The 26,790-nt window shown below is 41.3% G+C and overlaps 1 protein-coding gene across 1 annotated transcript in view; it reads right to left on the bottom strand.

The window, feature by feature from the left end:
- Positions 1 to 26,790, bottom strand: part of LGR5 (leucine rich repeat containing G protein-coupled receptor 5) — a 94,574-nt gene that overhangs the window by 61,118 nt on the left and 6,666 nt on the right. The window contains exon 3 of the mRNA XM_038756789.1: positions 6,781 to 6,852. Within this exon, the coding sequence (XP_038612717.1) occupies positions 6,781 to 6,852 (72 nt within the window). The remainder of the gene's footprint in view (positions 1 to 6,780; positions 6,853 to 26,790) is intronic.

Genomic DNA, 26,790 nt, shown 5'->3' with positions numbered 1-26,790 from the left:
ATAAGCGATTCATGGACATTTGATGTTATGTTCAATTTGCTGAAACATCAGGTTTCCTTACTGTGATCACAAGCACCATGGTCTAGAATAGACTGAACAAGACTAGTCATAAGATATAAGCCTGTCCTCTCCCTTGGGGATGGGAGAAAGGATCAGAAAAAGACCATCTAATTGGATGTGGCAGGAATATCTTTGGGTTATCATAAGGCCCTCTTCAAAGTGCCAAATACTTTTGTGTTAATTTATTATTAACAATTATTGAGCCTACTTTGTGTATAGCACTGTCCTAGATACTTGGGAACCGTACAAAGGAGTTGTAAATTGAAGGCAGTTACCATCCACCAAAAGCTAGCAATCAGGAGGGATGGGAGGGAAGAATGAACACAAATACAAGGGGAGGGAGAAGAGACAGTCTGAAGAAATTCACAATCAAAAATATATTTAAGGGTAATGGTTATTGATGCCCCTGTCCTTTCTTCCTCTTCCTCCCCTAGAAAATTAAATGAAGTCAATGAAAAATCCTCAGTGTTCTAAATGCGCCACACACAGTAAGTGCTCAATGAATTCGACTGAATGAACTTACAAAAGAGCCCATAGTTCACTTCAATGGTCAGATACCATTCTGTATCTGAATTACAGTAAATCTCAGGTCCAATGAATCGTATTTACTATGTGCAGAGCACTGGTAAATTGTACTCACCCAAACATTTAGAATCCTTTGCTCTCAGAGAGCAGTGTACCTCCTGACTGCCATATGCTAGCCTAGATTTCCTGTCACACTATTCTCCCACCAATCCACTGCTGTACCTCATTGTTTGAGCCTTGCCTCACTATATCTTGAAAGCTTTTGTTCACCCCTTTCCACTGGCATTTGCGTTTTCCATTTGCTACCCAACTGCAGGTATTATCCTTTGCCCAGTCTGGCTTTTCTCAGATGACATTACCTCCAAGCTGGTGAAATGGCCACACTGTGGGTCGTTACCATTGGCAATCCCATATTACAATCTAGGAGCAATGACTTGAGTGTGATGAAACAGATTTCCTTCTGCTATAAGTCCAAGACTCAGAGCCATATAGAAGCACTGAGAAGCAAAAAGTAAGATATGGTTTATTCCACCCCCTTAGCCCTGGTGGGACAGGAACTATAATAATAATAATGATGGCATTTATTAAGTGCTTACTATGTGCAAAGCACTGTTCTAAGCGCTGGGGAGGTTACAAGGTGATCAGGTTGTCCCACGGAGGGCTCACAGTCTTCATCTGCATTTTACAGATGAGGCCCAGAGAAGTGAAGTGACTTGCTCGAAGTCACACAGCTGACAATTGGCAGAGCCGGGATTTGAATCCATGACCTCTGACTCCAAAGCCCGTGCGCTTTTCCACTATGCCTGCTCTGTTTCTCTTGTTCCTATCCTACCTCTTTCACTAACTGGATTTCTTTTTACTCGTAATACTGCTGTTTCGGCTTAAAGCTCGCCCTGGCCAGCACTCTCCTTATCTCTTGTTCTTTAGGGAAGCAACAGGATGCATGTTGATTGGTTAAAAAGCTTCAACAACCTGGCCAGGAGTCTCTAACAACCTACTCTTTCTACAGCAATATTAGCGATAGCCAGTTCTAGCTATCCCTCAAGACTGTAAGCTCACTGTGGGCAGGGAATGGGTCTGTTTTATTGTGATACTGTACTCTCCCAAGTGCTTAGTACAGTGCTCTGCACACAGTTGAGTGCTCCGTAAATACAATTGCCTGACTGACTTCCCGCTATCGCACTGCACTGACCGGTTTGGGCAACAAACGCGTGTGTTGTTGGCAATCAGTTCAAATGTGATTCTACTTAATAGGGACGCTTTCAAGGAATATGCATATATCACGATACTTTCTAATGATGGTGAAATGAGAGAATTAGCATAAGTGACTTGTTCTAATAGTTGGTGGGTCTCCTGAGCACAGATTTACAAGTTAAATCCTTACAAGGGGTCAGCCTGGAGGTTTACTAACTCTTCTGTAGTCTCTCAAGAATAATAATAATAATGACAGTATTTGTTAAGTGCTTACTATGTGCCAAACATTGTTCTAAGCTCTGTGGGAGATCCAAGGTTATCAGGTTGTCCCATGAGAGATTTACAGTCTTAACCCCCATTTTACAGTTGAGGTAACTGAGGCACAGAGAAGTTAAGTGACTCGCCCAAAGTCGCACAGCTGACAAGTGACAGAGCCGGGATTAGAACCCATGACCTCTGACTCCCAAGCCCCTGCTCTTTCCACTAAGCCACACTGCTTCTCTTTCCACTTTCCAGCACCATCATCGAAACAGGAAATCATCATTTTATTTCTTTTATGCCTCAAAAGTACTGAAACAAAAGTGAATTATCTTCAAAATATCCCTCTAAATCTCCAATTATGGTGGCAGTGGCTAAATTTCTGCTAAATTAATTACATTAGAAAAAACAAATTTTAAAATATTTTCTCTCTGTGTGCAGTACAACGAAAAAAGGCAGACTATCCCTGGTAACTTTCCTTTACAAAATCTTCCTCATGGAATTCTTCAATAAAAGCAGATTTTACAATGAACAGGATATGCAACTGGTTGCCTTTGAGTTTGTTTTGCAAGCACCAGGATAAAAAAAGTAATGGAAATATGTCCTATGAAAGTAAACTCTTCCTACTTCATATTTCCTCTTACTCAGGGTCTCAAAGTAGTTTTCAAACCCTGGTGAATTCAAAATAATATGATTGTTGCACATAGAAAGACTGAAATAGAGGTGCTTTCAGGGTTCTAGAAATGGGGAAAAAATCCTCTTTCCTTTTTGATTATCAAGAAAACCAACATCTGACAGAGTTGAACTTTAGCATCCAGAAATTTCCATGGACTTCAATAATTTTGACACATTTTCACATAGTTTCTTGGCATCTCAGTGTCTCAGTCATATTTATTGAGTACTTAGTGTGTGCACGGAACGGTACTAAGTGCCTGGAAGAGTACAAAATAGATCTGGTAGACATGGTCCCTGCCCACAAGGAGTTTACAGTCTAGAGGGGGAGATGGACATTAAAATAAATTAGAGATTTGTACATAAGTGCTGTGGGGATGAGTGTGGGGTGAATAAAGGGAACAAATCCAAGTTCAAGGGTGACAGAAGGGAGAACGAGTAGGGGAAATGAAGACTTGGGGAAAATCTCTTGGATGAGAAGTGATTTGAATATGTTTTGAAGTTGGGGAGAGTGATGATTTGTTGGATATGAAGGAGGGGACGCGGACTCCAGAATAGAAGCTGGACATGGGTGAGGGATTGGGGGCCATGTAGATGAGACTGAGGTAGAGTATGCAGGCTGGTTTAGAAGAGTGAAATGAGCATGCTAGCTTGTAGAAGGAAATCAGGGACGTAAGATAGGACGGGGCAAGATATCTACAACCGGTGGTCTGGTGGAAAGAGCACGGGGCTGGGAGTCAGAGGACTTGGATTCTAATTCCAGCTCTGTCGCTTGCCACTAGAGAACCAGCGTGGCTCAGTGGAAAGAGCCCGGGCTTTGGAGTCAGAGGTCATGGGTTCGAATCCTGGCTCTGCCACATGTCTTCTGTAAAATGGGGATGAAGACTGTGAGCCCCATGTTGGACAACCTGATCACCTTGTATCCCCCCAGCGCTTAGAACAGTGCTCTGCACATAGTAAGCACTTAACAAATGCCATCATCATTATTATTACTATGACTGCCTGCTGTATGATCTAGGGAAAACCACCTAACTGCTCTGTGCCTGTTTCCTCAGCTGTAAAATGGGGTTTTAATAGTTGTTCTCCCTCCTTTTTAGACTGTGAGCCCCAATTTGGGACAGGAACTGCATCTGATCTGATTATCTGTGTTTAGCAGAGCGTTTAGCACAGAAGTGGTGCTTATTAAATGTCATTATTATTAATAATTTGCCATAGGAACCTACCCGGCTCAAATAAGGAAAAGCACTTTCATGACTTTAAATGCATTCATTCCGTCCATCATTTATTGAGCACTTACTATGTGAAGACCACTGTACTGAGCATTTGGAAGAGTACAATACAACAGTGCTCAATGCTTAGAGCAATGCTTGGCACATAGAAAGCGCTTAACGAATACCACCATTATTACTAATAATAAACAGACACATTCCCTGCCCACAATGAGCTTGCAGTCTAGAGAAGGGGAGACAGACATCAATACAAATAAATGTTACAGATATGTATGTAAGTGGTGTGGGGCTGGGAGGGGTGAAAACCAAGGGAGCAAGTCAGGGTGATGCAAAACGGAGTCTGAAAAACACCAAGGGCAGTCAATTGTCCTATATCGAGGGGGTCATATTTTTGAAGAATTCCACATTGTCTTAAGATACACTTGCCGTGAGTGGTTTTTTTTCTAGCACTGCACAACACTCTAGCCAGACCAGCGTGAATTGTCAGAAAAAAACATTCCTTAATTCTTCTGCCACATCCTACCCAGGAAGGGTAGTGACCACATGACTTCTAGAATTGACCGCATTAACTCTGGGTGGTAAATGTGTGTTCTCAGCAAATAAAATCTTTTTATAAGAAAGTGACCAAAACCAACCACCACCGGTCGATTTTCTGTTTGGCTTATACATGTATTCTGTCCAGGTATATAAATGGCAGGTCTACACTGCATTACGGAATGCATTTTTAAAATATGGTATTTAAACACTTACTATGTGCCAGGCACTGTAATAAACACTGGGGTAGATACAACTAATCAAGTCGGACACAGTCCATTTCCCATTCATTCATTCATTCAATCGTATTTATTGAGCGCTTACGGTGTGCAGAGCACTGTACTAAGCACTTGGGAAGTACAAGTTGGCAACAATTGTATTTATTGAGCACTTATTGTGTACATATCTATTCTATTTATTTTACTTTGTTAGTATGTTTGGTTTTGTTCTCTGTCTCCCCCTTTTAGACTGTGAGCCCACTGTTGGGTAGTGACTGTCTCTATATGTTGCCAACTTGTACTTCCCAAGCACTTAGTACAGTGCTCTGCACACAGTAAGCGCTCAATAAATATGATTGATTGATTGATTGCAGAGCACTGTACTAAGCGCATGGGAAGTACAAGTTGGCAACATACAGAGACGAGTTCACAGTCTTACAGTATTACTCCGCTTTACAGGTGAGGTAACTGAGGCACAGAGAAGTTAAGTGACTTGTCAAAAGTCACACAGTAGACAAGTGGCGGAGCCGGGATCAGAACACGGGTCTTCTGATTCTGTACTTAAGTACAGTGCAAAATAGTTGGTAGACACATTTCCTGTCCACACAAAGCTTTCTATTTGGTGAGTGTAGTCAGCGTATTCTACCAAACTGAATATTTCACACTCAAATTCCCTTATATTTTTTTGACTATTTTGGGAAAAATATTTTTTAGCGGTGAGTTCCTGAATGAGCTACATAGCTGCAGTAATACAGTCGTGGTTCAGTGACACTTGACCTATGCTTTAACTTAAGCTCTGACTTGTCTGGGGGATCAAAACCACTCCATTTAATATTGTCACCACAAAAAGCAAGTTGGCAAGAATATTGTCTTATTTGTACTGTATGTTGAATGGGTGATACAGTCAGGGACTCTGGTACAAAAAACTGACCACAAGATTTAGCATTATGGAACTTGTGCGATGCAACACAATTCTGACTTGAAGAGATCACTTTCTTGTGTATATAGAAACGCTTACCATAGAGTATTAACCATAAGTGGCAAGTAATTTCCTTTGAGACCAGGCTGGTAGATATAAATTCCAGAACTGCACCTGTCCAGTTTTCATTTAATTAATTATGGTATTTTTTAAGTGCTTACTATGTGCCAAGCACTGTTGTAAACGCTGGGGTAGATACAATGTAATCAGGTTGGACAAATCCCTGTTCCACATGGGGGTCACAGTCTCAATCCCCATTTTACAGATGAGGTAAGTGAGGCACAGAGAAATTAAGTGACTTGCCCAAGGTCACACAGCAGACAAGATTAGAACCCACGACCTCTGATTCCCAAGCCCGTGTTCTTGCCACTAGGCCATGCTGCTTCTCTTCATTCTCGTGCTTCATCCTCTTTCTCTGCTTCTTGGGAAACTTCCACACGGCAGTTTAGTACAGTGCTTGGCATATCGTAATTGCTTAACAAATACAACAATGAATACTATTGCAGATTTAATTTGGAGGTTAATGGGAGAGAAAATTAGGCTCTAGAATGAGGATGATGGCATTGTGAAATTAATTTACATATATGTCAATTTTGTAAACAGAAACAAAATTAAATATTTTGTAAATTGTATTTATACTTTAGAAGACCAGATTAGTCATCAAAAGCAAAAACTCCTGAATATCATTTTTGGTATCCTTAATTTAACCTCAAGGTAAAAACTTCAAATACAGAAGAGTCATAATCTAATAACACAACATTCCATATAATTTATACATTATTTTCAGCCCTCAAAATTAGATAAAACATTCTCCCTAATCTTATTTTATCACAGCAAAATGATCTGGAAAGTTTTGGAAAGTACATTTTTAGGGCAAATAATTTATTTGGGAGAAAATAAAGTGGTCCCTGATTTTAATTTTTTTTTTCATTCTTAAATGCACACCAGTACAATGTAGGGTTATAGTTTCAATATATTGCCCTCCCTCTGAATTATCCTATGTGATATAAACACTTCATTAGAGCACTTAAAATTTTACAAGTTAATTAGTTCTCTGGACTACTGCAGTCTTAAAATACAAAAAAAATCAAGCAATACACAGTTTACTTACAGCACTTTCAGACTGGAAAGGCCAGCAAATGCCCCTTTGGGAATAGACGTTAAGCCATTTCCAGCAAGACGTCTGTAAGGGCAGAGAGAGAGAAGGAGAAAGTAAATACAAGTCTTTTCATGTGGAATTAATTTACTTGTTAAAAAATGCAACATAATTATGTTCAAGCCACAGATGCCAAAAGCAATTGTTTCAAACCTGTTTAGTTATATTTTATGGAAAAAAAAAGAAATCCTGTAAATTTACAGTCCAGTTGTTGGCAGCTCGTATGTTCTGGGTGAAATAAATAACCAATTTCACCATGAACCTTCCTGATTTTACTGCTCCCTAATTGTTCTGCTTAAAGAGCAAAAATATTGCCTAGCGATTTATAGTAATCCTCAAAAACTTGCACATACAGATTTAAGTGTGGTATGTATTAAAATCATTTTTAAAACAGTCGGATAAAAAATACTTGAGAAAGCAATCAAAACATGATTTCATTTTTTAAAACATTCCCGTGCCCTAATGTGACATTGAAATGTTTTATCTTGTCAACAAACTTGCCAAGCAGCGATAACATATTCCCCAAAAGAACGATTTAAAATTCCTCTAGAATATTTAAAATCTCAGCATTTTCATGCCATATCTGTAGGTTTAACTGTCAATTAAAAAGTCAATCATAAAAATGATTAAATATTTTAAATCCAGTGTAAAGCAAGAAACAAGTGAAAGAGAAGGTGGTGTGGGTATTAATGAATAACTTGGAATCTCTTTCAACAGTGCTTTAGTTGTTGATATAATTAATGTGAAACAAAAAAACACCTATGGGAAGTTCACAAATGACAAGATGTGGTAGTTGAAAAGCGCTGATGCAATATCTTTTTTACAGTCATATCAAAGTTGTGAAAAGCAAAATAATAAATGGAGACCATAACACGGAAAACCTAAGAGCAGAACCATTCATTTAGAACATCACCTGCTCCAACCAGACATTTTGGGAGTAGCTATATAATTTAATGGCCTCTCAGATGACTCTTAAATTTCATTTTGTTTCAGCATGATGAAAAATGTTCTTCATAAATGGATTACTCTATTGAAATTTCTTTGGACGGTATTAATCTCTCTGCTGTGTGTTCTCTTACCTATGATGGGCCTTTATTTCCTCTATTCACCTGTATTCTTTTCTTTAAACTCTGTTTAATCCTGGATTTATTTTAGCTCACCATTTCTAAATGTTTTTCACACTATATCGATGAAATTTTCACTTGGAAATCATGAATGAAATCATGGAGAGCTTCATCCTCTTTCCCGTGTCCCAGTGGAATATTTCATTATTTGCATTTATTTATAAATAACTCAATAGCTTTTATTGTGTGCCTATTCTAGCCACAGCGCTGCACTAAACGGGTCAGCCCACAAAAAAATTCGAACGCAGAGTCCCTGCTCTCTCAGGGTAAAGGGACAGACATTTCAAATGTTACAGTTAAGAAGGAGCAACAGAGTTTAGAGATAGTACATAAGTACTTTGGGGTGGGGGTGGAGGGTTAGTAGTGCTTAGGGGGTGAGGAGAAAAATAAATAGGTGATATGGAAGTCTTAGAGTAGCAGTAGGGCATGAAAGAGATGGGGAAGAAGAGAGATTAGGCAGGGAAGGCCACATCTGGAATAGATGAGTTTTTAGTGGGGGAAAGTAAAATGGAATAGAGCAAGGGTTCAAAGGTAAGAAGGAGCTACACTGATTAGGTCGGCGTTAGGCGAGCAAAGTATGTGGGCTGGTTGTAATGGGTGAGGAGTTGCAGAGCTGCACTTTTCAAGCACTTAGTATAGTGCTCTGTGCACAGTAAGCGCTCAATAAATACGATTGAATGAATGAATGAGTGAAGATACACAGTGGGCAAAATTATTTCTCTATCCTTTTGATAGATAGGTGTGATGTTGCAGAAGGCTTTTGCGAATACCATGGACTGCCTGAAAAACAGACCAGTGGATTTTGGAGCAAATTAAGCCAAAGTGGTCTTTGGAAGGCCAAATGACTCAACTTGGATTAGCATATTTTGGACCCATCATCAGGAGGACTAATTCTCTGGAGAAGACACTAATGCTAGGAAAAGGCCAGGGAAAATGTGGAAGAGGCAGAACAGCAGCTAGATCATCATCATCAATCGTATTTATTGAGTGCTTACTGTGTGCAGAGCACTGTACTAAGCCCTTGGGAAGTACAAATTGGCAACAAATAGAGACAGTCCTTACCCAACAGTGGGCTCACAGTCTAAAAGGGGGAGACAAAACCAAACATACTAACAAAATAAAATAAATAGAATAGATATGTAGAAGTAAAGATATGTAGATATGTAGAAGCTAGATGGACAGAGACCATAACAACAATAACAGAAGAACCATTAGAATGGTTGCAGATTATGGCAGAGGACAGGACGTTCTGGGGAAAATATATCATAGAGTCGTTATGAATCGGAAATGACTCGACGGCCCATAATACTAATAATTTAAAAATCCTATTGATACCCACGCCCATTGCCTTCTTGAGTTTTTCCAGATGTTTAACTCCCTTCTCAAACCCCCTGCCTCCCAACTCCCCCATCTCTTTCCCCTAATGACCTGGCCACCTACTTTATTGAGAAAATTGAAACCAACAGGGATGATCTCTCTAAAATCTCCCCTGCTCCTCTCCAGTCCCTGCCCTCCTCCTGCCCCTTCTTCAACTCTCTCATCTATCCCAGCAGTATCTCAAGACATCTCCTGCCTTCTTTCAAAATTCATCTCCTCTGCCTGTGCCTCTGACCCCATTCCTTCACACCTTATCAAAGCATTTGCCCCCTCCCTTCTTCCCTCCCTGACTGCCATCTTCAACTGTTTGCTCTTTTTTTATGGTATTTGCTAAGTGCTTACTATGTGCCAGGCAATGTACTAAGTACTGGGATAGATACAAGATAATCAGGTGGATAGATATAAGCTAATCAGGTGGATAGATATAAGCTAATCAGGTTGGACACAGTCCATGTCCCACATGGGACTCACAGTTTTAATCCCCATTTTACAGATGAGGGAACTGAGGTGCAGAGAAGCGAAGTGACTTGCCCAAGGTCACACAGTAGCCAAGTGGCAGAGCTGGGATTAGAACCAGGTCATTCTGACTGCCAGGACCATGCTCTCTAATAATAATAATTACAGTATTTGTTAAGCACTTACTATGTGCCAGGAACTGTACTAAGAGCTGGGGTGGATACAACAAATAGGGTTGGATACAGTCCCTGTCCCACTTTAAGGCTCAGAGTCTTATTCCCCATTTTACAGATGTGGTAACAGGCACAGAGAAGTGAAGTGACTTGCCTAAAATCACACAGCAGACAAGTGGCCGAACTGGGATTAAAACCCATGACCTTCTGACGCTCACGCCTGTGCTCTATCCACTATGCCATGCTGCTTCCTTATCTACGAGGCCAAGATGTTCCCTCCAATGGCTTTTCCCCTCTGTTTTCAAACATGCTCATGTCTTCCTTAGCCTAAACCCCCCTCCCCCTTGACCCCAAGGTTCTATCCAGTTATTGTCTCATCTCCTACCATTAATCTCAGACTCCTTGAGTGAGCTGTCTACACCCTCTGTTTCAAGATTCTCCCCTTAACGCCTTCCAATCTGGCTTCCGTCTCCTTCGCTCCACAGAAACTCCCACCTCGAAGGTCACAAATGATCTCATTCTTGCCAAATCAAATAACCTCTACTCCATCCTAATCCTCCTCGACCTCTCAGCTTCTTCTAGAAACATTATCCAACCTTGGCTTCACTGACACTATCCTCTCCTGTTTCTCCTCCTATCTCTTTGGCCACTTATTCTTAGTCTTTTTCATGGACTCCTTCTCTGCTTCCCACCCCTAACTGTGGAAATCCCTCAAAGTTTAGTTCTGGGTTCTATTCTCCGTCTAAACCCACTCCCTTGGAGAATTCATTTGGTGCCATGGCTTTAACTTCCACCTCTATGCAGATGATTTCCAAATCTACATCTCCAGCTCTAAGATCTCTCTTTCTCTTTCTCTCTTTCTTTTCTTCTCGTTTCTCTTCCCTTCCTCCCTCCCTCCCTCCCTCCCTCCCTCCCTCCCTTCCTTCCTTCCTTCCTTCCTTCCTTCCTTCCTTCCTCCCTCCCTCCCTTCCTTCTTTCCTTCCCTACCCAGTGCTTAGTACAATACTTGCCAAATGAATGGTACTTAACAAATACCACAGTTATTATTATTATTATTATTATTATCACTATGGACTCCTCATGTTAAGGGCATCCAATAATTCCACACTTCCAGCATTGCGTATTGCTCTGAGTTGAGCTGAGTGACCCAAGCATATTACACTAATCACAGGATCATTCATTCCGTGGGCTAAAAATTTCATACTTCCAGAGGCAGGAGGAAAAAAGGTGGAATCTGTGATCCTCCCCTATCCTCCCCAGAAGGGCTTGCTTGATGAAGCCCAGTTTGAGAATCAGTAAGGTCAAAGATGTTTTGCCACCACGTAAGATTCTCCCAAGTGCCAAGCAAAGACTTTGCGAGGACATTGTTGGAGAAGCAGAAGATAAATTGAGGTTAAAAAAATAGAATAAAAAGGGAAAAGAAAGCAATACTGATCCATCAATTGCATTACTTACTGTGTTCTAAACTCTTGGGAAGGTACAAAATAAGACACATTTCCGGTCCACAAGGAGCATACAGCTTACTCACTGATAACCTGACAACTAAGAAACTCTTTCATAAATTCTTGGTGACTGGCTCATTTGACTGTGTTTTTATGGCTTATATGTATTTCAGAGTTTAGGTTTATTGGGTAGAAGCTGTGAATCCTGCATACTGTCAGTAAATACTAAAATACCAGGAAATGAAAATTGTGCAGTGTTATTTTCAATGTCATTAGATCTCCTACTAATATCTTGGATTTGGTTTCTAGTCATAAGTTTTCGGGTAAACATGCATAGCTGATCCTGGCTAGGTTCAAACTCTTCTAAGGTCAAAACCTCCATTTCCAAGTATCACATCTTCAGAGGTCTAATGTTCTTTGATACATCATTTAGCTCATTTAAATTCCTACTTAAAAGCCATTGGACTTAAAAAATTGGCTGTGTTATTGATCCTCTATTTCCCAGAGCCCCACAAATGCAGACATCAAAGAAATCACCGAGTTTCACTGCACTGAGGGTTCTAGCCTCAGACAACGTTCTCATTCCAATGAAGAAAGGCCTGCATGTTAGAGATATAACATCTAAAAATTATTCTTAAGAAAGACTCTGTAGAAAGCCTTTTCTCTCTCTCTGGCTAGGAGAAAAAATAGCTTTCTCATATTCGTGCAATGCCATTCCTTGAATTCCTTGGGATGGGAATGTCTGTGGGATAAGTACTTGACCATCACAGAGAATTGGGAAGAAAAGAGATAAGCACTAGATAAGGAGGAGTCAGGGGAAAAAAAACTTACTGGGATACTGAGCTTTCATAAGGACTGGATACTTTTTTTCATGATACTTGTTAAGTGTTTACTATGTACTAGGCCCTGTACTAAGCAATGGGGTAGACAATGATGATAATAATAATGATGGCATTTATTAAGCGCTTACTATGTGCAAAGCACTGTTCTAGGCGCTGGGGAGGTTACAAGGTGATCAGGTTGTCCCACGGGGGGCTCACGGTCTTAATCCCCATTTTACAGATGAGGTAACTGAGGCCCAGAGAAATTATGTGACTTGCCCAAAGTCACAGCTGACAATGATGGTAATTATTAAGCGCTTACTATGTGCAAAGCACTGTTCTAAGCACTGGGGAGATTACAAGGTGATCAAGTTGTCCCACAGGGGGCTCACAGTTTTAATCCCCATTTTATAGATGAGGTAACTGAGACAAAGAGAAGTTAAGTGACTGGCCCAAAGTCACACAGCTGACAAGTGGTGGAGCTGGGATTTGAACCCATGACCTCTGACTCCAAAGCCCGGGCTCTTTCCACTGAGCCACGCTGCTTCTCTAGATGCGAGCTAATCAGGTTGGACACAGTCCATATCCCACATGGGGCTCACAGTCAATCTCCATTTTATAGATGGGTCACTGAGGCACAGAAAGCAGCACGGCTCAGTGGAAAGAGCACGGGCTTGGGAGTCGGAGATCATGGGTTCTAATCCCAGCTCGGCCACTTGTCAGCTGTGTGACTTTGGGCTAGTCACTTAACTTCTCTGTGCCTCAGTTACCTCATCTGTCAAATGGGGATTAAGACGGTGGTGGGACAACCTGATCCCCCCAGCACTTAGAACAGTGCTTTGCACTTAGTAAGCACTTAACAAATGTCATCATTATTATTATTATTTGGTGCAATTCAGAGAGAGCTTTGGCTTCTGATTAGAATGCAAGGAGTCTATTACTATGAAATTTTCAAATCTGAACATTTTTGATAGAATTCCATTTTCTGTTTTGTTAAGCTATAGTAGAATTGGCCTGGACTTTGAGTGAAATCTAAGGCAGGATAGTAAATACCTTCTTCTCTTTTGAAACAGAGTATTGGCCAACCCAACCTACACAGCAGCACGCTATAGTCAGTTAATAATTTCTGCAGGTGGTAGCAGCGGTTTGTTTTAAATACTGTGTACCGAAATATCTCCTTGATGTTATTTGTAAATGTTTTACCATTCAGCAAATAAATAAAGCTGCTTTAAGTATTTCACCTACAGTTACCCGATTTCTTTGCTTCAGAATGATCACACTCAAGGCTAGGTTCAAGGCAATCTGATTTTATGGGCAGCTGGACCCGATTCTCAAAAGTTGAACTCCCGAGGCCATTAAAGTCCTCCTCCAAAGCTGGGCAGAACAGTTCAGTCTCCTTTATTGTCTGCCAGAAGTGGTTTTCTGTGGTAAATCGGGGATAACTGGTGCTTGCCTTGCTGCCCAAATTGGGATTCTGAACTGGGGGTTATCCTTCACAGGGAACAAAGCAATGACCATTGTGATTCCAGCAACGACTGGAATGGGTGTCCACTGGCTACCCCAAAAACCTCATGAGAAATAGTGAGGCCTCATGGAAAGAGCACGGGAGTCCGAGGACCTGGGTTCTAATCACAGCTCCCCCACGTGCCTGCTGTATAACCCTGGGTAAGCCTTCTAATTTCTCCGTATCTGTTTCCTTATCAGTAAAATGGGGATTCAGTACCTATTCTCCCTCCTGCATACACTGTGGAACCGAGATTGTGTCTGATCTGCACATATTGTATGTAGCAGAGTGTTTGCTGCAGAGTAAGTGCTTAACAAATAGCACAATTCTTCACACTGTTATCACTGTTATTATTGCAACCTTAGTTATGGGTTGGTTTGGGGTAATGTGCTGGCATGGGGAAGCCCTGGGTAGAGTCCTATCAGGGGATAGACATGCAGAACAGAGCAGGGGAGGGAAGAATTTCCCCTTTGAGAGCTGTTTTTAAGGGCTTATGACTAACAATTCCACTGGGCAGGTTGTGTGAAGAGAATCGATGTCAGCAGGATGCCAAGCAGTTGCTTTACGGGGAACTAAAAGCAAAGGAAAGTAAAAGCACAGTCCCAAGAAAGAAATGGGTTACAGCCAGTGGACTGCTGGGAGATTACTGCAGCACAAGACCACCCTGAAAGGCAGCAATCAGGAGAGGTGGCTCCTTGAGCAAAGACTGTGCAAAAATTGGGTTAGTAAGAGGCAGACTTGAATAAGACAGACAGATTCTGGGGCAAACCAATTAGTATGACAAGTATCTACTCTTCCAGGCTGACAATGTAGAAAAGAGGGTAAGTCATGCTTCTGCCTTTTTAGCTACAATCACCATGAAAAACAGCTCTTGCTCGCTTTCTTTTTCTTTCTTTCTCTTTCCTTCCTTTCTTTCTCTCTTCCTTCCTTTCTTTCTTTCCTTCTTTCTTCCTTTCTTTCTTTCTTTCTTTATTTCTTTCTTTCTTCCTTCCTTCCTTTCTCTTTTCTTTCCTTCTTTTTCTCCTTTCTCTCTTTCCTTTCTCTCCTTTCTTTCGTTCTCTTTCTTTTTCTTTCTTTCTCTTTTTCTTTCTTTTTCTTTCTTTCTCTTTTTCTTTCTCTCTCTTTTCTCTCTCTCTTTCTTTCTTTCTCTCTCTCCTTCCTTCCTTCCTTCCTTCCTTCCTTCCTTCCTTCCTTCCTTCCTTCCTTCCTTCCTTCCTTCCTTCCTTCCTCTCTCTCTCTCTCTCCCTCTCTCTCTCTCTCTCTCTCTCTCTCTCTCTCTCTCCATTCTTAGGATATAATAATACTGATTTTTGATAGAGGGAGCACTAGGCTATTATGACTGAAAAGCACTTTGCATGTTTTTCTTCAGAAAGCTCAATAACAATAGAGAAAATCTGATCTTTCAGTAGTGATAGTGTGAGCGCATTCCAACTAGGTGAAAGGGTTTTTACTAGTTGAGGTGAGGAAATCATTTTTCCCATCTTCAAAGCCCTACTGAAATCATATCTCCTCCAAGAGGTCTTCCCTGACTTAACCCCTCATTTCCCCACCCTAATAGTTCTCCCTTCTATGTTGCCTATGGAACTGCACCTATTTTCCTTAAGCACTTTAATACTCACTCATCTCCAGTCCCACAGGACTTTACACTCTGTACATGACCTTACACTCTGCCATTTCCCCTATCTGCAACTTAATTTAATATCTGCCCCCCCCTCTAGACTGTAAGCTTCTTGTGGGCAGGGATCATGCCTAACAATTCGATTTTACTGTGTTCTCCCAAGAGTTTAGGATAGTTTTTGGCACACAGTAAGTGCTCAGTATATATGACTGATTAATAAACTCTATTCAGTAAAAAGAACTTAAGTGCCTAGAAGATATTCACTTATTTTGTACTGGGGGGAGGGGGGAGAAGGTGGCAGGGAATTCTGTTTTCAGATAACGGTTTCCTCTAAATTAGAGTAAGGGATACAAACTTGCAGAGACTCTATCAATCAATGAATTGGATCTATTGAGTGTTTACCCTGTGCAGAACATTCTGTTAGGCACTTGGGAGATAACAATAGTAGTGAGGCCTAGTGGAAAGAGCCCAGGCCTGGGAATTAGGGGACCTGGGTTCTAATCCCGACTTTGCCACTTGGGTGCCGTGTGACTCTGGGCAAAGTACTTAACTTCTTTGTGCCTCAGTTACCTCATCTCTAAATGGGGATTAAATCTTACTTCCTCCTATTTAGACTGTAAGCCCCATGTGAGGCAGGAACTGTTTGTCAAGAACTGGTTCTGATTGTCTTCAGATTTGGTTCTAATGATGTTTGTCCAGAACTGGTTGTGATCGCCTTCAGAACTGGCTCAAATGATTTCTGTCCAGAACTGGTTCTGATCATCTTTAGAAGTAGTTCTAATGATGTCTGTCCAGAACTGGCTCTGATCGCCTTCAGATTTGGTTCTAAAGATGTCTGTCCAGAACTGGTTCCGTTAATCTCCGAACTGTTTTTAATGATCTCTGCCTAGAATTGGTTCTGATCATCTCCAGAACTAGCCCTAATCATCTCTGGAGGTGGGAAAGGGATGGGGCTGTCCCCACAGCTCTCCCTCGGTCTCTAGACTGTAGGCTCCTTGTGGGCAGGGAATGTGTCTGCTTATTGTTCTACTGCACAGACCCAAATGCTCAGTTCAGTCCCCTACACACGGTGAGGGCTCAATAAATATGATTGAATGAATTAATGAATGAATCCCACGGCTTCCCCAACCAGGATAGACCCTTCATTGTGGATGTTTTCTTGTTGCTTTGGGGCTGTTCAGGCGTGTGACTGGCATGGCCTGGGCTCTCAGTGGGTCTGAGATCACAACAGTCAGAAAGCACTGCGCTTACTCTCTGCATTGCCAGAACAGCCCAGATACAGAGGCAGGCGCATGTCTACCGCAGTCCCCAAATTGAAACAAGGATATGTAGCAAGGCTGGACTTCCATCTGCAAACAGTTTTAGAAACACATGCAAAGCAGAAAGCCCGACCAGATCTTGAAATTAATTTAATGGGCTACAGAGTCCAACCTAATGAGTGTGTCATTCCACTAAGCTATTTTATGGAAACCACTCCATTTCACTGGGGTACAGTATTATTCTGCACAATTGACACAATATGCTCAGGAAGAAGAGAAAGGCTTAATGATTTTATTTGTGCCCAAACACCCTCCTCTTGTTAAAGGTTAGTACTGGGCATATTTTGAGGCGAAGATTCTGCCGTGAATGGGATTTCCTGCTGAGAAAGTAAAGTTTGTTTTGGAAATCTTCATTAACAAAAGTCCTGTAAAGCTTTTCAAAAGCAGGGACCTCTGAGCCTGTCATCAGTTAAGGTCTTATTTTGTGGATGACATCAAATTTCTTTGAACTATAGAAGGAGCCTCAGCAAAATGAGTTCTTTCCCATAATGTTCTTGCACCATGTATCTTTAGTCTATTACGCCATTACCGCTATGTTTGAGGAAGATGGGTTGTTGCTCTTTTTCTAGAAAGTTCTATTCCTGGCTCCATCACTTGTCTGCCGGGTGACCTTGAGCAAGTCACTAAACTTCTCTGTGCCGTAGTTTCTTCATCTGTAAAATGGGGATTAAATACCTATTCTTCCACGCTCCTAGACTGTGAGCTCCATATTAATTCAATCGTATTTACTGAGCGCTTACTGTGTGCAGAGTACTGTACTAAGCGCTTGGGAAGTACAAGTCGAAACAAGGCCTCTATCCAACTTGCTCAGCTACCCAAGAGTTTAGTGCAATACTTGGCACATAGTAAGTGCTTAACAAATACCAAAATCATTGTAAATTATTACTGTATTTTCTCACCTCAGATACGGGATTTCTTTTTCTTTCATGAAAAATTAACCGTATTTCCTCTGCTTACAAACACTTTTACTCTCAAATTCCAAGTTGTGCTTTCTTGCTATACAGGAGGGGTCTCAGTTCCAAGCATTTGTTTTATTCCACAAATAGAAGCAAGGCCCAAGTTTAAGGACTGAAAAGCCCTTTGAAGCCCTAGTGTGGGGATGGCCCAGGCTCAAGAACTGAAGAGCCAAAAACACACTATGGCCAAGAGCTGCAGATAAAATAAAATAAAATAAACAACTCTTTAATTAGAGTGAGGAGCTGGTGTTTCCAGTGGGAGGGGATGGTGGTGAAATGTAGAGCCAGGTGCTGGGCAAGAAAGCCAGAACAAGGGCTAGGAATGGGACTGGGTGACATTCCCCTCTCTCCTCAGGCCTATGTTAGAATTATCCTAGTTAAATACTTACAAAGTACCAAGCCCTGAACTATGCACTGGGGTAGATCAAAGATAATCAATTCAGACACAGTCCCTGTCCTAAAAAGAGCTCACAGTCTAAGTAGGAGGGAGTATGGATATGAATGGAGAATGAATGGAAAATGAATCCCCATTTTACAGATGAGGAAATGGAGGTACAGAGAAGGTAAGTGACTCGTCCAAGGTCACGCAACAGTCAAGTGGCGGAGCTGGGATTAGAACCCTGGTCTGTGTTCTTTCATCTAGGTCACACTGCTTCTCACTGCGGCCCTACCCCCAGAAGGGCTGGGGCAGAGGTATAATAATAATAATGATGGCATTTATTAAGTGCTTACTATGTGTAAAGCACTGTTCTAAGTGCTGGGGAGGTTTCAAGGTGATCAGGTTGTCCCATGGGGGGCTCACAGTCTTTATCCCCATTTTACAGATAAGGGAACTGAGGCACAGAGAAGTGAAGTGACTTGCCCAAAGTCACACAGCTGACAATTGGCGGAACTGGGATTTGAACCCATGACCTGTGCTCTGCACACAGTAAGCGCTCAATAAATACGATTGAGTGATTGATGACCTCTGACTCCAAAGCCCGGGCTCTTTCCACTGAGCTACGTTGCTTCTCCTATGTTGTACAAAGCTCACTGGTGTAGTGACAAAATAACAAGTGCATGTAGGAGAGTCCCACAGTGAAGGAGAATTGTGTGTGGTTCACAAGACTGGTGTGTATTTCTTTCTTAATCCTTAGAGAAAACCCCTTACAAGTCACTGCAAGGTGATAGATAAGAAACTAAACAGGCCCAGAACTCCTGACTCTCATCAATCTGAAGTGACTAAATGCTTAAGAATACTAGGGTCACTTCTCCCCACATTCCGGAGATCACAAGCTCTGCGGTTGACTTCCCGGCATGGAGGAAAGAAACCAACCCCTCTGCCCAGGATCTGGATCCTTCCCTGGGGAGGGGTGGAGGTGGGCCGGCGGGGGGAAATGGGAGGAGGGCAGGTTTCAACTTGCCAACTGTCTGGAACATGCAGCTCGTGCAGGAGCCAAAAGAACACTTCGTGCTGAAAATCACAATCAATCAGGCACCATGAGCCCTGGATTCTCTTCCTGGCCCCTTTCCTCCACTCCCGCAATTGGGCGATTCTGGAAGTAGCATGGCGCAGTGGAAATAACAGGAGCCTGGGAGTTAGAGGACCTGGTTTCTAAACCTAGCTCTCCCCCTTGTCTGCTGTGTGACCTTGGGCAAGTCACTTCACTTCTCTGAGCCTCGGTTTCCTCATCCGTAAAATGGGGGTTCAAGAGAAGCAGCGTGGCTTCGCGGATAGAGCCCAGGCTTGGGAGTCTGAAGGACCTGGCTCCGCCATGACTGCTGTGTGACCTTGGGCAAGTCACTTCACTTCTCTGGGCCTCATCTGTAAAATGGGGATGAAGACTGTGAGCCCCATGTGGGACAGGGACTCGGACCAACCTGATTAACTTGTATCTAACCCAATGCTTAGAACGGTGCTTGGTACATAATAAGCACTTAACAAGTCCCATAATTAATTAATCTGTTCTCCTGTCTACTTAAACTGTGGAACAGTTTAAACATGTGGAACAGGGACTGTGTCCAACTTATTGTATCAACTTATTGTATGTTGCCAACTTGTACTTCCCAAGCGCTCTGCGCACAGTAAAGTGCTCAATAAATACGATTGAATGAATGAATGAATACCCTAGCCTTTAATACAGTGCTTGGCTCACAGAAAGTGCTTAACAAATACCACAATTATTATTGAACCACTGGTGGTAATCCAGACACCAGGCTGGTTATGGTCACTTCTCATTCCCCTCATCTGCTATAACACTGCCCTCTCTTCCGCTCGGCAACATTACTTCTCCCTCATCAGTTATTCCAGACTTTTTAACAACTTTCTGAAGTCTCCAACTGCCCTCAATGATCTCTGCAAAAAACTTGGTTGACAAAATAGAAGCCATCAGGCCGAAGTTCCCCAAAGCCGCCCGTCCAGCTTTCCCTCCAATGCCCATTCATTCAATCGTATTTATTGAGCGCTTACTGTGTGCAGAGCGCAGTACTAAGCGCTTATGTCCACTCACCCATCCTTTCCAGCTACCTCTCAAGTGGAGGTCTCCTGCTTTCAGCAGTTCTGACCCCTTCTCCTCCTATTCCTCTAAAAACTCTTGTACCACAGTTTTTCTTCTCAAATTCAACACCACTTGCCGATGGCTTCCTTCTACTCTGCCTTCAAGCATGCTAAAGTCTCCCCTATAATAAAAAAAAGGTTTCTCTGGGTCCACTCCATCCCACCCTCCAATCAATCAGTCAATCAGTAGTATTTAATGAGCAGCTATGGAGTGCAGAGCACAGTGGTGAGCCCTTGGGAGAGTACATGAGCCTTAGAAGCCCTAAAAAGCTTACAAATCTAGTAAGAGAAACAGATAGAAGAAGAGGAAGACTGGAAATGTAGAAGGATAAGTGCTCAAACAGTAAGACGTTTAAGTACACAGTTCTTGCCTAAATAAAAACTCCTGACTTTAAGGTTCTCCACAAACTGTTTACTTCCCTCCCACCCATTACCATGGCCTAGTGGATAGAGAATGTGCCTGGGAATCAGAAGATCATGGGTACTAACCCCGGCTCTGCCACTTGTCTGCTGTGTGACCTTGGGTAAGTCACTTCACTTCTCTGGGCCTCAGGTCCCTCATCCGTATAATGGGGAAATGTAAAATCTCTAAAATACTTTCCCACTTTTATTCTCCTGCCTGGATTTCCTTCCTAGCTGGACTGCTAGTAACTAGGGTTACATAGTTATCCGGAGAATTGCTATTTAGAGTTATAATCTAAAGTGAGAATTAGGCTCTGGATTTTCCACAAGTCAAAAATCGAAAACAATTGCTTTATTGTTTCCACCTCAAGCCTAATTTTGTTATTGTTGGCATATCAGTAGGGGTTGGTTCAAAGGTTTAGTTTGGCACAGAGATATTATAGAGCTTACTAGCACTGTGGTAAAATCCACATGTGCCCAGTAGAAAATAGCTCATGAGCAAATAATTGGGTTTTGGCTAGAATTAAAAGGGCAATTCTGAGAGTATCTGAATGACAGATTCAATGGTCACTTTCAAATTTAATAATTAAACTTTAAAACAGCTGGAATGTACAAATTCTTATTACTACTATTGTTGACAGGCTTAATGATTTTTTATAAATCACATTTGGAGAGTGCCTACAAGGTAAAAAAAAAAATGAAACTGAAAACTCCATTTCTGCTAGTCTCCATTATTGTTTGGGTAAATATTTTTCTGTTATTTTTTATTGTAGCTTAACTGTCTGTTTTGCTTTTCTGGGTAAGGATTTTTAATGCATCCTTTCCTGTATTCAAACAAATTTTTGGAGCCATTGATAAAGGTTATCAACAAAGTCTGTCTTAAAACAGAGGAATTTATGCTGCTTCATTAGCATTTTGTCTGGCCGATGAAAGACCATTCTCATGCACAAAAACTGAGAATTAAGTAGATCCTTGGGCATTTCTCTCCACATCTTTTCTCCCCATGCAAGGTCCTTAACAATGACTTAAATCAGTGTCCATAAATTATAAAAAATAACCATTGTAGTAATGGATGATGAGTCATGACGATTCAGTTTTATTCACTGTTACCACTGAAAACTCTGGACAAGTCTGTGAGCTAACAGAATCATGCCCTACTGATTTCCAGCTCTCCAGATGTAAATGTAACTTTTAAAGGAAAAAAAAAAGAACATAGGCCACCTCACTGACTCATCTCATTAGAAATGTTGCATCATAGAGAGTGAGCAGGGCAAGAAATTAGGAAATGTTTGTCCAGATTAGGTTCTGCCATTGATCTGTTTGACCATGGCCATAACTTCTGAGGGTCTCAGTTTCCTCAGCTATAAAATGGAAAGGCACAATACATGTCCCATCATTCCTCAGGGTTGCCGGGAAAATAAAATGAGATAATTAATGTCACGGAGTGGTTCAACTCCACAGCTACAGTCAAGTAACAGACCAGACTTTACAGGATTACATGTCTGTTTAGTCTTTTCCTACAGATGTCCAGGGTTGGGGAATCTACGATTTTCCCCTGGTTGTTCATTCTGTTACACTTTTGTTATGATAGCCAAGATGTTCTTCCTATGCGCAGATAGAATTTCCCTTGCTCTAGTTCCAAGTTTGAGCACAAGAAAAGCAGCATGGCCTAGTGGAAAGAAATCTAGGAATTAGGGAACAGGCTCTGCCACTTGCCTGCTGTGTGAACTTGGGCAGGTCACTTTACCTCTCTGGGCCTCAATTTCTTCATCTCATCTGTAAAATGGGGATTCAGTGCCTGTACTGCCTCTTATTTAGACTGTGAGGCCCTCTTTGGACAGAAACTATGTCCAACCTGGTTATCTTGTATTACCCCAGTGCTTGGGCTTCAGGGCTTGGGCTTCAGGGCTTGGGACCTGGCAAGTGCTTAACAAATTCCACAATTATCATAGCTCAAACCAATCTTCTGTTCTTTGATCCCAAGTGGACATGGAGAGCAATTAGCATCCCCCCTATAAAACTCTACTTGAAGACAGTTCAATCAACCAATCCATCATATTTATTAAGCGCTGTATGCAGAGCACTGTACTAAGCGCTTGGGAGAGTTCAGCATAACAATACAACAGACGCATTCCCTGCCGACAGTTAGCTTACAGTCTAGAAGGGAAGGCAGACATTAATATAAATAAATAAATTATGGATAGGTACATAAGTGCTGTGGGGCTAAGAGTTGGGGGTGAATAAAGGGAGCAAATCAGGTTGACACAGAAGGGAGTGGAGAAAACGAAAATGAGGGCTTAGTCAGGGAAGGCCTCTTGGAGGACACGTGCCTCACTGAAGGCACTCTGAAGGTGGGGAGAGTAACCTTCTGTCGGACATGAAGAGGGAGGGTATTCCAGGCCAGATGCAGTGAATCACTCTGCGGTTCGCTTTCTCTTCCCCATCATCGACATTATAAACAACTCTTATTACGCAGCCCCTGGGAGCAGAGGACTGTACTAGCCCCTTTGGACCAAATATAGAAATGAAAGATATAGTTCCTGCCCTTGAGGAGTTAACAATGTAAGGTCCGTATGGGCAGGAAACATGCCTCATGTTTCTCTCTTACCTCTGAAGTGCTTAATATAGTGTCTTGCACTTAGTAAGGACACGTTGTCCAGGATCAGAGGAGTGTGACACTGTGGAGTGGTGGATATATTATCTGTGGAGCACTTCCTTTCAGAATACAATGTAGCATTGAAATCAGCATTAATATTATTTTTTGGAAAAAAGCTCCTTGACTTCATAGAGCACACTTGTTTTTCTAAACCAATCTGGTGCTACTACGCTAAAAAGACATCTCAATTCCCTATCAAATCTGTAGACGTATAAGTAATATTTCCTCTCTCAGCTCCACTGATTAGACCCTACTAGACCAGAATTCTAATCCCAGCTCTTCCATTCATTCATTCATTCAATCGTATTTATTGAGCACTTACTGTGTGCAGTGCACTGTACTAAGCGCTTGGGAAGTCTTTTGGCCTGCTGTGTGACCAAGTCACTTAGCTTTTCTGTGTCTTGGTTTCTGTATCTGTAAATTGGGGATCCAATACCGGTTCTCTCTCCCCCTTAAACTGTGAGCCCCATGTGAATATCTTGGATGCTCCCCAGAGCTTAGTACGTACAGTGCCTGGCATATAATAAATGCTTATCAAATACCGCAGCATTATTATTATTATTATTAATAACCCTGTGGTAATCCTCCTCTAGCTCTCTTTGCCACATTTAGCCGCGTTCTTCTAGAACCTTTGGCAGCTTCAGTTATACCAGCACAGATTTCTCCTGGTCTCTTTTCACCTTCCTGACTTCTCCTTAGCAGTTTACTTGATGGCTTTTTGTCTCACCATCCTCCATTGTCCTGCATGGCTAATTCCTGAGCCTTCTACTCTTCTGGACTGTATGCTTGTTATGGACAGGGAATGTACTGTACTCCCCCAGGCACTTAGTACAGTGCTCTGCACATAGTAAGCACCGAATAAATACGATTGATTCTTATTCCACACACTCACTCAGGGTACCTATGCAGTCACATGGTTTTACTGCTGCCAAACTACAGAAAACTCCCAAATCTAGCTGACTATCCCTAATTTACAGATAAGGAAACCAAAACACAGAAAAGTTAAGCGACTTGGTTACACAGCAGGCTAGTGGAAGAGCTGGGATTAGAATTCCTGGTTCCCTGACGCTCAGGCCCATGCTTTTCCACTTGGGTGTTAGTCTTTGCCAGAAGAAGATCACTGGTGAGAGTGCGCTTCAGCGGGTTGAAAGAGGGGAAATCCAGATTGAAGGAAATGAAGAGAATTGTGGAGAAGAAAAGAACGGCCATGGGTGAAATACTGATTTCAATACTAAACGTTTTTGAAACAAATCACTTTATTCTGAGAGGAAACGCTCCACAGAGCCACACTCCTCTGAAACTGGACAACTTTAATGAATAATTTGTCACAAAATCAATTCATCAGTGGTATTTACTGAACACTTAATGTGATGAAGCACTGTACTAAGTGCTTGGGAGAACACAGTACAATAGAGTAGGTAGACACATTCCCTGCCCCCAAGGACAAAAAGGATAAAGATCCTTCATGTACTTAAACAGACATCAATGCAATTATTCAAATAAGGGTATTTCAGAAAAGATGATTCTGGAAAAGTCCTCTCCAACATTTCTTTAAAAAAGTAACATGAAGTTCAAGAAATTGCTCTGCACCTGCATACAGATTAGAATTCAACTGAAGATGCCTTTGTTGTTTAGTTTGTAAAATGGAGTTATTTGAAACTTACTCCCAAATCTTTCTGTAAAAGAAACTGTGACACCCACCAATTAGAACAACCATAGATTTTGGCTCTCTGTTCTATGAAAGCACCTGCTTTGGGATGCTGAATAATAGTAAACTGATAAAAAAAAAATCACCTGGGTTCCTGCCCATTTCATCCAGCTTTTGTACTTAAGGAACAAACTTCACTATGTTAAAGGAAACCAAATAGCTTTCATTCATCTTTGCTCTAATGAAGTTGGGCATTCTCTTAGTGAACTTCTTTAAGACTTCACAGATTCCATCATTTACTAAACCCACATACCCCATGGGTGGTTTGGTTTTTTTTTTAAAGTTATCGACTCTAAATGCGGGGTAATTTCAAAAGAGCTGCGTCATCCTGATCTATCCAGCATTTTTCTAGAAAGAGATCTTGATTTTTCCATCTTGAAAGCACTTCATAAATATTATCCACTGTTCACATTAGCCCTTTGGAATTGAAGGAGGCAGAGAGAGTTGTCTCTTTGGATCCACTCTGATCGCCAGCCCCGTCCTGTCAATCAATCAATCAATGGTATTTTGGGAATATTTACCATGTTCAGAGCACTGAACTGTCTCTTGACTCAATCAACCAATGGTATTACTGAGCCTTTACTATGTTCATTAATTTATATAACTATGTACTAAGCACTCAGGAGAGTACAGTACAACAGAATTAGCAGACATGTTCCCTGCCCATAACAAGCGTCTAATGTAGAGGCTACGGCTTTGGTTGTGAACACCTTGAGGGACAAGGTCTGTGTCTAATTTCCACGTGTATATTCTTCTCCAGTGCTTAGTACAGTACTCTGCATAGTGTGTGGCTGATGATGATCATAATAATAGTAATAACAATAAAGATAACAAATACACCTTAGTTACTCCCAGTACTTACTGGACAAAGTCTATTCTTAATTTTTTTTTTTTTAAAAAGCTTGGAGTCCAAGCTACTTGAGTGAGACCTAATAACAAAATCTAAATAGATTGGAGAAATACAGAATGTTACTTCATCTGTTTCATTTTGAAAAATTTTAAACATCAGGTTACTTTGACTTCCTCCTCAAATTGAGAGAGACAGCTGAGAAGCTGGGATTAGAATTTAGGATTTTCCAACTTCCATTCTTTGTTAATCAAGATGTACTGACAAACTGAGATAAATGCTGTTCTAGGACTATCACTATCCAAAAAAGCTCCTTAGACTTGGAGGTTCTCTGTTTCCTGAAACAAAACCGACAAATCATTCTACTCAGACCCCTAAATATGCAAGAACCACACATTTTTCTACAGAAAGTCTTCAAACATTTGGTGGTATTGTTTTTCTTTCAGGTCATGCAAAGGACAGGACAGTGTAATCTCTCAAGTACTTAGTACAGTGGCTTGCACAGTAAGCACTCAATAAATATGATTGAATGAATAAAAACCAAGTGGGTATTCAGAAACTTTTCTTGTTTCTAAATAAGAAAAATAGGAAAATGTACATTTTCCATTGTTTAGCATCGAGAGATGTAAACCATGGAAACAAAACTTTAATTAATTAAACTTTAATTAATTAAATTAATTAAACTTTAATTAATTAAATTAATTAAAGAATTAATTAAACCTTGACTAAGGCTGCTTTTTCGTGAACTCCCAAGCCTGGTTCTCCAAATGAATGAAGTGTCTTTAGGGTTTTGAACAGTGAACAAGAGAGCAAAAACAATGAAGTCACATGGTAGATGACAGAATTATCCTACTCAAACAAAACTGCTCAATACCATTTCTCTGATGATCATGGGAGATGATAATTTAAATAATGATAGTAATAATGATGATAATACTATATTTTAGGCACTTACTATATGCCAAACACTGTACTAAGAGATGGGGTAGATGGGAAGGAGCATTACTTGGTGAATAGAGCAAAGCA

The sequence above is a fragment of the Tachyglossus aculeatus genome, chromosome 14 (genome assembly GCF_015852505.1).
Source record: "Tachyglossus aculeatus isolate mTacAcu1 chromosome 14, mTacAcu1.pri, whole genome shotgun sequence".
Lineage (NCBI taxonomy): Eukaryota > Metazoa > Chordata > Mammalia > Monotremata > Tachyglossidae > Tachyglossus > Tachyglossus aculeatus.
The sequence above is the reverse complement of the archived record's forward strand: the minus strand, read 5'-3'. Positions and strand labels throughout refer to the sequence as shown.